The 12,437-nt window shown below is 43.7% G+C and overlaps 1 protein-coding gene across 2 annotated transcripts in view; it reads left to right on the top strand.

Moving 5' to 3' along the window:
- The window catches only part of LOC134543115 (cadherin-23), a 123,960-nt gene that overhangs the window by 54,620 nt on the left and 56,903 nt on the right, over window positions 1–12,437 (top strand). For both annotated transcript variants that reach the window (XM_063387940.1, XM_063387941.1), the window contains one exon: window positions 11,048–11,292. In XM_063387940.1, the coding sequence (XP_063244010.1) occupies window positions 11,142–11,292 (151 nt within the window). In that variant the 5' untranslated portion in view covers window positions 11,048–11,141. The remainder of the gene's footprint in view (window positions 1–11,047; window positions 11,293–12,437) is intronic.

The following is a 12,437-nucleotide window of genomic DNA, read 5'->3' as shown; positions in this document are numbered from 1 at the left end:
GTGAAAAACGTCGAAAGCGAAGATAGCGCTCCCTTCAAAGCACCCGAGGAACTCTCATTACACCTTTTACCACCGCTTCTCTGCCGTGTAACGTTATGGTCACCGCTCAAGTGTCACAGTTGGCCTACGCACGACGCGACGAGAGGACTGCGCGCCAGTTCAGAGGCGACAGACACCGCGCTGGAAGCACCAGCGAGCGTCGCACTTATCCCCTCCTCACCTCTTTCCTTCCCCGCTTCAGGCGCGCTGCGTGCCTGTCGCTGTCGGTCAAGGTCACCGGCGCATTCCGCCCGTGTCTGACTGACGAGTTCCTCGCCCGCGCAGTAAGGTGCGTGCGGCCTCGTCGTCCGTCATGCTGGATTTTTTTTTGACGAGACAACGTCTAATAAATCGATGAACGCCGGCTGCACGCACGAAAAAGTGTCCCGTAACGCACATTGTCCCGTTACGCTGTGTCCCGTTACGCTCATTGTACGCTTGCGCCGCATCTATCTCTCTTCCACTCGATTGGAAAAACCATCGATTTGACAAATTTGACAACCAATTTTTTTTTAGTATTACAGCTAATTCCATATATATATATATATATATATATATATATATATATATATATATATATATATATATATAATGGGATTATAGAAGTTCAATTTGAGCTGTGGAAACAGAAAATGCTTGTCTGGCATTTTGCAATAGTTTTTAGATAACGCGTGGCATATACCTATCTGGCAATTAATTTTGCAACGAAAACATAAAGCTGCTTTGTTGGGATACAACTTTTATCAATCATCAGCGGCGTACCCAGGGAGGGAGATGTGTGATTGGGGGTATATACATCATCCCCCTTTCTTGAAACAAAAAAAACAAACTATTATTGCCATCAATAAAAGACAAATGTTTGAAAGCAAACATCGGGAAAATTGGTTTTATCCCCCCCCCCCCCCTTCCCAAGCGAAATTTAATTGAATGGCATTACGCTTCATACATACAGTCATTACTACCCATTTGCACCCCTTTAGAAATTGAATTTCAGAAATTCCTCCTTAGTGTACCGTATACTCAAATGAATATTTCCTCCCAATTTCACAATCTCTTATGTCAATCGTTTTAGGCTGTGCATTGTCTGTCAGTGTTAAGAATTTTTATTAAGTAGAAGATTCTCCCTACTCCATCATCCCTAGTACTTATATCTTTTAAAAAAATGGTTTACGGACGATAGTTTAACGTGACAACGTCATAACAAAACATTTATGAAATGATTGCATACTTTTATGAATAAAATTGAATCATTTTTATTGAATTATCACTATTTTGTATGGATACAAAGAAGGAGTGAAATAAAATCTACAATTTAATTGATAAATTTACTTTTATTTGCACTCATTAATTCAAATATGTTTATTACTTTAACGAAGAGATTATTTTAACAATAACTTTTATACATGTTTGCTATTTAACTTCTTCCTATCTGTGTTATTCTGTTAAGGATAGGACGATGATAGGAAAAGTAGGAAACGAATGGGAGTGTTTGAAGTTTAATGTGCCTCGAAAAAAATCAAATCGATGGTTGTTCCAATCGAGTGGAAGAGAGATTGATGCGGTGCAAGCGTACAATGAGCGTAACGGGACACAGCGTAACGGGACAATGTGCGTCACGGGACACTTTTTCGTGCGCGCAGCCGGCGTTCATCGATTTATTAGACGTTGTCACGTCAAAACAAAAAAAAACCTGCGTCATCAAGCAATATCAGTTACCTCCATTATCTATACTCACCTCCGTTACCACGCCGGCTGTGAAGACGTTTGTTTCACTCGAATGAATGCCACATTCCGAATCCTGGTACGAGCAAACTCGTGAATCCAGGCTCGTATAGCAGCACCGCCTCTCCCGTTGCGGAGTTTCCGTGTTTTCACTCACCGCCAGGCGACCACAGGCTTTGAATATATATATGTACTGTATAGAAGTCGCCAGCCCAGGTTAAAATTTCTAATACGGTTTTGAGGTAGCTGGTTAATTCACCGCCGCAATCGCCACCATCTCTAGGGCATCGACTTGTGGTGGTCCCTAGCGGACAAGTGTCGAACTCTTCAAACACCCCTTCCCCCTCCCGTAGAACGAGCTTGAGCTGCAGTGAATGATAGGTGGGGGGTGCGGGCAAATACCTGCAGCGGTGAAGTTCCCAAGCTGCTCATCATACGCTTCTGAAAAACGTAGAGTAAAGCCTATCCACTCGCGACTTCTATACAGTATATATATTCGAAGCCACAGGGAAGGTCTCTTATCTACCATCGTGATTAAAATAATGCACGATCTCTCATTACGCGGCCAACAACCCTGTAAGCTGGACCATCGAGAAGTCCCCAGGGCAGGGACCAACTACAGAAGTTGATTTATATCGATTTGATTTTCTGTAAACTATGCATTCAATATTTGGTAAATAAATAAACGTTTTATTTCGCTTAGTTTGGCCTGCTTGATAATTTATAGCGATAACTATAAACATAGATATAATGATGGTTGTCAAGTCAATTTAATTCTGAAATATGGCTTGAAAATTATATATATAACACTTTAGGTAATTAAAATAGTAATGCGATTTTCGATACATATTTGATGTATTTAAGATGTTGGGTTTTCTAGTTACAATGTCAATCGAAAAGAAAATGACAAATTGGATTTGAATTAATAGAAATAAAATACTTTTTTTTTTAACTAAAGCTAAATAAATAATAATACAGGATGTTCATAAAAGAATGTCCCAGTTTCAATGGTATATTATTACAGTTAGATCTGGACTTTTTACAACAAATCATAAATGAAATTGAATGTAATCTAACCTAGTTTTTTTTTACTAATGTTCAATATGTGCACCTTTAGTTAAACGGCACACATCCAACCTTAAATCCAATTCTCCTCATACTTTGGTTAACATGTGTTGTATTGGAAGCAATAGCCTCTTCAATTCTGTATCTCGACTCTGGCAAATCATTAAATAGCGGTGGAACGTAAATACGATTTTTTTATAATACCCCAAAGGAAAAAAAAAATCGCACGGCGTTATGTCAAGTGAACGTGGAGGCCAGCGAAAAAGAGCTCTGTCGTTCTCGACCATTACGACCAATCCAACGGTCAAGAACGTCGACGTTCAACCACTCCCGCACAAAAAGAGATTCGAATGGGGAGTGGCACCTTCCTGTTGCCAAATATATTTCACAGGTCCACCCTCTTCTCATTGGGTAAAAGAGTCACTCTTTCGCGCTGCAAGCGAGAAAACAACAAAACAGTACACGCGAACGCTTTTATCTAAAACGGTTTGAGTTATTCTTTGATTGTGACCTTGAACAAACACTCTATACAACGCTTGCAGTTGATACTATCAAATTTTATAACTGCGACATTATTATTTTTTTGGACTTGCCGTATTTGGGGGGGGGGGGGGGGGGGGGGGGGATAGGAAAATTTCGAGGAATTTGAAAACGTGAGGTCAAAGGTCAGGAATCCGAAATCCGGCTCCCGGCTCCCCTGTCCCCGGACTACCGCGTGCGCCGCTGTCGCGGGCCGCTACAGCCTGGTCTCCCGCTCCGCCCGCGGAACGGTACACAAAACTCGCCGTGGGAAGATAGAGTCTTCCTTTCATCCCTGCCGCGGGAGAATGGGCCCGCGACGTCGGCGGTCGGGGGCGTGGGAAGCCGACAAATAGCGCGTCATTCCGCGCGAGGGATCGCCACGCTCCGGATTTCGTCGAATCGTTGGGGTGGAACTGAAAATACGGTACCGATCTGATGACTGCACTCGTGGTGGCGGTGGTCGTATGCTTGAGAGACCGCCCCCCCCCCCCCCACCCAACCCCGGGTCACTCAATTACCGGTTGGAGAGCTGAGGCATTGGGCGGCGATACTGCCCGATGCTGTTTACTTGGTGTAAGGGGGGGGGGGGGGGGGGGGAAGTAGAAATCAAGGATGATTCCGAGGTGAAAATAAAAGCAATTATTTAAAATATTTATATTAATATATTGGTTGTTGGCAAGGGCGTAAATCTGTAGTATTTGTAAGGTAAGCCCCACGGAGTAGTGTCACAAGTGTGTTGTGATGGGGGACGGGGGGGGGGGGGGGACGAGTTATGCACGTACGTTTTAACCGACATAAGTCATCTCTGAATTGGGTCATTGCATGTTGTATAATGTGCCCTTTATGTTGGCCGATATATACCTGCAATAAGCAGGGAACTTTAAATATACGGAAATTTTTCCATAAAACATAGTTTTGACGTTTACTTTTATCACGATTTTGCAAACGCAAATTTCCGAAAACTTCTGAAACCTTCTGAAAACACTATGTACAAAACACCCTACTTTCTTTTTTGACGTGATAACGTCTTATAAATCGATGAACACCGGCTGCACGCACGAAAAATTGTCACGTTCCGCCTGAGCCGAGCGTGCAAGAACCGGCCAACCACCGTGCTAGAAAATCTTCTGTAATATCAAACAGGTTAAGGTGGGCTTTTTAACTAATAGTTCGTGATTATATTTAAACAAATTATTATATTAAATTTGTAAAAACTGTAAATAATATTTTAAAATTAAAAAGTATGCAATTTTTCATCAATGTTTTCTTATGACGTTATCACGTAAAATTATCGTCCGTAAACCGACTTTACAGACAACCCCTTTTGTTTTTGTTTTTAAGTATTCCAAAATTATCGATCTACAATTTTCTCATATTCCCTGCAGTAGTCGGAATGTTTCAAATGTTTTCTGTTCGATGCATCCTGAATTTTTGTAGAATTAATGGATTATATTCTCTATGAGAACGGCATTAAAACTGAGACTGACAATGTGTCTGGAACAGGTACCCAAGTTCTGTGCTGTGCCGCTAGTAAAAACTTCCATTACAAAAAATTACTTCCATGAGCTGAGAATTAAATAAATTAACGGTTTTGATACTGCGTATACTTTGGGGGATTATAAATGTGTTGTCCATTTGCCCATTTTTTCCCCCCACCCCTTTAAGTAAAAGTTGGTCCCACCAAAAATTGTTTCTGACAAAAGTTTTAGATAATATTTAGAAGTGTTACATGTTCGCTGAATTTATCAAGCAGCTTTTCGCTTTGTTTTAAATCTCCGAACGGATTTTATACTGTGCCCAGCAAGGTTGTAATTTTTTTGTCCATAAACAATAATAATGTTGTTTATATTAAACATAACTTATTTGTACTTAAAATGTTAACTGAAACTTCAAACACCAATCAGAAGCAACGCCAAACGGGTACCAAGTGCAAACCTTCAACTTTATTCGTTAGATCAAAGTAACAGGTTAGCGAGTCAGTACGATGGCGTTAAGCTACACAGTTGTTTGGAACGAGTGTGTTCTCAGGTGAGTAGCTGGTTATCTCGCTCACTACAGTACAATCAACAATGATGATGAGGGTGATTAGCCCACAAGCTGGCTTGTACCCCCCAGCCATCGCGAAGGTAAACTGCGGTGATCAACCATTACCTTTCGCAGTATGTTGATGAAGGGATAAAACAAGGAAAAAAGAAAATCAATCCCTGATCCTGCCGGGAATCGAACCCGGCAGTTCGGTTCGCCAGCCCTACAGGTCGGACAATCGACACTCGAGTCGTTTATACAAAACAGCAGCTTCGAGGAATCTTCTGTTGGGGGAAAGAGTTATCTGTATGTAGTGCTCTGTTTAGGGGTTTTTTTCTCCTCAGGACCTCGCCTAACTGGGCACACACGTGAAGTGGAAAGCTTCAGAAAAACACCCTCTCGAAATATCCGAGTGGCGTCTTTTTACGGAAAATCATGAGTGGTTCCGTTTCCGTGTTTCGTTGCCAAACTGTAATATTCAGAATAAGTTTTTAGGTACGATTCATCCGGTAGAGATTCTTGAAATCAAGCAAGGCACTTACAGTACACTTTTTATCTTCGTTTCTCCGCAATTTGAAGTTACGGTTACCACTCATAGTGTCTTTTCGCTTCGAGGAGATACCGCGCTAGAAACACAGGCGACCGACACTTCGCCTCACTAACACAGATACGCCCCGACCAGGCGGGCCCCTTGACCTCTATCGCACGCCGCTTCGACGTCGCGGTGACCTGGAAACTCGCTTTTTCCACCAGAAAGAGTGTAATGATTGACATTAAATAACTTCCCCTTTCCCCGCGTTCAGAGTATTTGTCGTTCGAGGAAAAGCTCCGTCGGTTGCAGAACCTTTCCCCGCACTGTGTGGAGATGGCTTCCCAGGAAAGTGGTACGTATCATGTTAGAAACCGTTTGAAACTAATCCCAGTTTCCCAATTTTCCTGGAAACTGTAATCCAGCGTTCGATGCGATTGTGATGTTTTATAACTGTAAGCGCTTATCTTTTCAGCGTCCGGTTTTTATCGTACAATGATACAAGAAGAGAGAAAAATTTATAATTTTTTCTGTCAGGTAACTGTGTGAATTTTCTATGTAAATTTTGATTTTGAAATATTTTCGTGTGTTTGCTGGTTGAATAAACAGTAAATAAATTACAATAATTGTAAATTGAAATACGGTACAGCTCACTGAACATACTGCAAAGTTGCACAGATCGTTGGCCTTTCGGTGGGGTTATGAATACTTTTAATTCTACCCCTCACTTTTTCAATCCCTTGCAGCAATGGTTCATCTAATCAAAAATTGTTTCAGACAAAAGTATTAGATGAAAATTATAATATTTACAAACAATCCGAACGAATTTGATGGTGTGGCTACGGATGGATTAGAATTTTTTTTTGTCCTCCAACCCTTGTTTATTCTAGTCCTTGTAGTAATAGTTGATCGTCTAGAATTATTATTTCAGACGAAAGTTGTAGATAATAATTTAAGGTTTTATAATAAAAAAAAAGAGCGGAATTAATAGTACACATAGTACGTAAATATTATATATTTTAATTTTACAACTTTATTTTTTAACCCAATTGCAACAATTGTTCCTCTTATCAAAAAATTATTTAAAAATATATATTATGCTCCGAGATCATAGCGCGGGCAGAATTTACATTCATAATAAATATAAACCACAAAGTATCTAATAATAGAACACTAGACATTCTTGTACTTGAAATTATTTCAAACGTATTTGGAGCACAAATTAACATTCCTACCACCGCAGCCAAATACTCGGCTTCTATTGGTTAGCACGGAGCAACGTAAACAAAAGAGCTCATCATTGCCGAGCTAATCCGTGCGCGTCCGTCTCAGTCTGCGTGCTGTTGTAGAAACACTGTACCGTGAGATCTGTCTCCGTCTGCGTGCTGTTGCAGAAACACTGTTCCGTGAGATCTGTCTCAGACTGCGTGCTGTTGTAGAAACACTGTTCCGTGAGATCTGTCTCCGTCTGAGTGCTGTTGTATAAACACTGTTCCATGAGATCTGTCTCCGTCTGCGTGCTACTGTAGAAACTGTTCCGTGAGATCCGTCTCCGTCTGCGCGCTGTTGTAGAAACACTGTTCCGTGAGATCTGTCTCCGTCTGCGTGCTGTTGTAGAAACACTGTTGCGTGAGATCTGTCTCCGTCTGCATGCTGTTGTAGAAACACTGTTCCATGAGATCTGTCTCCATCTGCGTGCTGTTGTAGAAACACTGTTCCATGAGATCTGTCTCCGTCTGCATGCTGTTGTAGAAACACTGTTCCGTGAGATCTGTCTCCGTCTGCGTGCTGTTGTAGAAACACTGTTCCATGAGATCTGTCTCCGTCTGCATGCTGTTGTATAAACACTGTTCCATGAGATCTGTCTCCGTCTGCGTGCTACTGTAGAAACTGTTCCGTGAGATCCGTCTCCGTCTGCGCGCTGTTGTAGAAACACTGTTCCGTGAGATCTGTCTCCGTCTGCGTGCTGTTGTAGAAACACTGTTGCGTGAGATCTGTCTCCGTCTGCATGCTGTTGTAGAAACACTGTTCCATGAGATCTGTCTCCATCTGCGTGCTGTTGTAGAAACATTGTTCCGTGAGATCTGTCTCCGTCTGCGTGCTGTTGTAGAAACACTGTTCCATGAGATCTGTCTCCGTCTGCGTGCTGTTGTAGAAACACTGTTCCGTGAGATCTGTCTCCGTCTGCGTGCTGTTGTAGAAACACTGTTCCATGAGATCTGTCTCCGTCTGCGTGCTGTTGTAGAAACACTGTTCCATGAGATCTGTCTCCATCTGCGTGCTGTTGTAGAAACACTGTTCCATGAGATCTGTCTCCGTCTGCGTGCTGTTGTAGTAACTTGGTCCGTGAGATCTGTCTCCGTCTGCGTGCTGTTGTAGAAACACTGTTCCGTGAGATCTGTCTCCGTCTGAGTGCTGTTGTATAAACACTGTTCCATGAGATCTGTCTCCGTCTGCGTGCTACTGTAGAAACTGTTCCGTGAGATCCGTCTCCGTCTGCGCGCTGTTGTAGAAACACTGTTCCGTGAGATCTGTCTCCGTCTGCGTGCTGTTGTAGAAACACTGTTGCGTGAGATCTGTCTCCGTCTGCATGCTGTTGTAGAAACACTGTTCCATGAGATCTGTCTCCGTCTGCGTGCTGTTGTAGTAACTTGGTCCGTGAGATCTGTCTCCGTCTGCGTGCTGTTGTAGAAACACTGTTCCGTGAGATCTGTCTCCGTCTGCGTTCTGTTGCAGAGACACTGTTCCGTGAGATCCGTCTCCGTCTGCGCGCTGTTGTAGAAACACTGTTCCGTGAGATCTGTCTCCGTCTGCGTGCTGTTGTAGAAACACTGTTGCGTGAGATCTGTCTCCGTCTGCATGCTGTTGTAGAAACACTGTTCCATGAGATCTGTCTCCATCTGCGTGCTGTTGTAGAAACACTGTTCCATGAGATCTGTCTCCGTCTGCATGCTGTTGTAGAAACACTGTTCCGTGAGATCTGTCTCCGTCTGCGTGCTGTTGTAGAAACACTGTTCCATGAGATCTGTCTCCGTCTGCATGCTGTTGTATAAACACTGTTCCATGAGATCTGTCTCCGTCTGCGTGCTACTGTAGAAACTGTTCCGTGAGATCCGTCTCCGTCTGCGCGCTGTTGTAGAAACACTGTTCCGTGAGATCTGTCTCCGTCTGCGTGCTGTTGTAGAAACACTGTTGCGTGAGATCTGTCTCCGTCTGCATGCTGTTGTAGAAACACTGTTCCATGAGATCTGTCTCCATCTGCGTGCTGTTGTAGAAACATTGTTCCGTGAGATCTGTCTCCGTCTGCGTGCTGTTGTAGAAACACTGTTCCATGAGATCTGTCTCCGTCTGCGTGCTGTTGTAGAAACACTGTTCCGTGAGATCTGTCTCCGTCTGCGTGCTGTTGTAGAAACACTGTTCCATGAGATCTGTCTCCGTCTGCGTGCTGTTGTAGAAACACTGTTCCATGAGATCTGTCTCCATCTGCGTGCTGTTGTAGAAACACTGTTCCATGAGATCTGTCTCCGTCTGCGTGCTGTTGTAGTAACTTGGTCCGTGAGATCTGTCTCCGTCTGCGTGCTGTTGTAGAAACACTGTTCCGTGAGATCTGTCTCCGTCTGAGTGCTGTTGTATAAACACTGTTCCATGAGATCTGTCTCCGTCTGCGTGCTACTGTAGAAACTGTTCCGTGAGATCCGTCTCCGTCTGCGCGCTGTTGTAGAAACACTGTTCCGTGAGATCTGTCTCCGTCTGCGTGCTGTTGTAGAAACACTGTTGCGTGAGATCTGTCTCCGTCTGCATGCTGTTGTAGAAACACTGTTCCATGAGATCTGTCTCCGTCTGCGTGCTGTTGTAGTAACTTGGTCCGTGAGATCTGTCTCCGTCTGCGTGCTGTTGTAGAAACACTGTTCCGTGAGATCTGTCTCCGTCTGCGTTCTGTTGCAGAGACACTGTTCCGTGAGATCCCGTCTCCGTCTTCGTGCTGTTGTAGAAACACTGTTCCGTGAGATCTGTCTCCGTCTGAGTGCTGTTGTAGAAACACTGTTTCGTGAGATCTGTCTCCGTCTGCGTGCTGTTGTAGAAACACTGTTTCGTGAGATCTATCTCCGTCTGCGTGCTGTTGTAGAAACACTGTTCCGTGAGATCTGTCTCCGTCTGCGTTCTGTTGCAGAGACACTGTTCCGTGAGATCCCGTCTCCGTCTTCGTGCTGTTGTAGAAACACTGTTCCGTGAGATCTGTCTCCGTCTGCGTGCTGTTGTAGAAACACTGTTTCGTGAGATCTGTCTCCGTCTGCGTGCTGTTGTAGAAACACTGTTTCGTGAGATCTATCTCCGTCTGCGTGCTGTTGTAGAAACACTGTTCCGTGAGATCCGTCTCCGTCTGTGTGCTGTTGTAGAAACACTGTTCCATGAGATCTGTCTCCATCTGTGTGCTGTTGTAGAAACACTGTTTCGTGAGATCTGTCTCCGTCTGCATGCTGTTGTAGAAACACTGTTCCATGAGATCTGTCTCCATCTGCGTGCTGTTGTAGAAACACTGTTCCATGAGATCTGTCTCCGTCTGCGTGCTGTTGTAGAAACATTGTTCCATGAGATCTGTCTCCGTCTGCGTGCTGTTGTAGAAACACTGTTCCGTGAGATCTGTCTCCGTCTGCATGCTGTTGTAGAAACACTGTTCCATGAGATCTGTCTCCATCTGCGTGCTGTTGTAGAAACATTGTTCCATGAGATCTGTCTCCGTCTGCGTGCTGTTGTAGAAACACTGTTCCGTGAGATCTGTCTCCGTCTGCGTGCTGTTGTAGAAACACTGTTCCGTGAGATCCCGTCTCCGTCTTCGTGCTGTTGTAGAAACACTGTTCCGTGAGATCTGTCTCCGTCTGCGTGCTGTTGTAGAAACACTGTTCCATGAGATCTGTCTCCGTCTGCGTGCTGTTGTAGAAACACTGTTCCGTGAGATCTGTCTCCGTCTGCGTGCTGTTGTAGAAACACTGTTCCGTGAGATCCCGTCTCCGTCTTCGTGCTGTTGTAGAAACACTGTTCCGTGAGATCTGTCTCCGTCTGCGTGCTGTTGTAGAAACACTGTTCCGTGAGATCCGTCTCCGTTGCCGTGCCATTGTAGAGCTGACGGGATTGCTGTGCCTCCAGACGGAGCGGGGATGGCCGCGGACGCGAGGCTGCGCGGGCGGCGGTGACCCCGCGGCGATGAGGAGGACTGACGACGACGGCGGCGGAGGGCAGCATGCGTAGCGCGGCCGCCGGCCCTTGGCTGTGGCTGTGGCTGTGGCCGTGGCTGTGCTGCGGCGCCGCCGCCAACGGCGCCCCTCGCTTCCTCATCAACGGCCACGCCGAGATCGTGCTGCGGCTCAAGGAAGGCCCCGAGACGCCGGTCGGTGAGTCCACGTCTGCTCGAACCGACGGACGCCATGTTGGTTCCGACAGCTTTTTTTTATTCCGAAACAATTTCGTATCGTTTTATTTTGAAATATTTACCCTTTTTTAAGCCACGGATTACACATCAAAAGAATTTCAAAGATCGTAACATAGTGTTTTTTGAGCACTAACATCATTGTTCACACTGGTTCCACAAAAGTAACATGGCGGCAAACGGCCTAACTATAACCTGGTTCACAAACATTGGTTCCCAACAGTGTTTATTGACATTATTATTACAGTCTTAATGGAAACTGTTTGTAGCTGCCAGTCACTATTAACTTCAAACATTACTTTAAATTAGACAGTAGAAAATTGTTGCGGCTTAATGGTTGTTTGAACTGAGATGGTGTCTCGCCCTTAAGACGACAAGACCTCCAAGATTATAAATGGGCTCAGAATCACTTGGATACCTTGTCAGTGCCGGAGAGATGGGATCGAACCCACTAACCCTCATCTCCTGAGTGTCGCATTCAGCAACCATGGCCTAGGCGGCTAGTTGACGTGTGCGAGCCGCCTAAACAGATCCCAGTATACAGTAATATATATTTTTTTGTAAATGGAACAGAAATATTCATGTAAAAATCACAGATATTTGTAAATTTATGAATTTAACGAAAACAACTGTATCACTGCAAAATAGATTTCGTAGCAATACTGTGTTTGGATCCTTTCGCCATGAATTTATTCTTTGGGTTGTCCCAGTACCTTCAATAGTTAAAGTTATTTGTAAACCCTTCCCTGAATAGCTTTCCAGTATTACTTGCGATCTGCGCACATTATTAAGCATAGTAAAACAAAATAAAGTTCAATTGTTGAATATTCGAGTAGTTTTTTCAATGGTTTGAAAAAATATATATTCTTGAATGAAACATCAATTAAAATACAAATTTATGCGCTAATTTTCGTATGAAAGTATTATCTCGAAAAAACGAATTTAATATACGCAATAAAAAAACAAAATTAAAAATTTTGAATAACCTACAACGGATGTAAACGTTGTAATCGAAAAAGGATTAAATACAAGTTTTGAAAAATCCCCGACTAAAAGACAGTAAGTAACGAAAGATAAAAATAAAAAGCATTTTAAAAAAAGGGTTGATTT

This window comes from Bacillus rossius (assembly GCF_032445375.1).
Source record: "Bacillus rossius redtenbacheri isolate Brsri chromosome 9 unlocalized genomic scaffold, Brsri_v3 Brsri_v3_scf9_2, whole genome shotgun sequence".
Lineage (NCBI taxonomy): Eukaryota > Metazoa > Arthropoda > Insecta > Phasmatodea > Bacillidae > Bacillus > Bacillus rossius.
The sequence above is the reverse complement of the archived record's forward strand: the minus strand, read 5'-3'. Positions and strand labels throughout refer to the sequence as shown.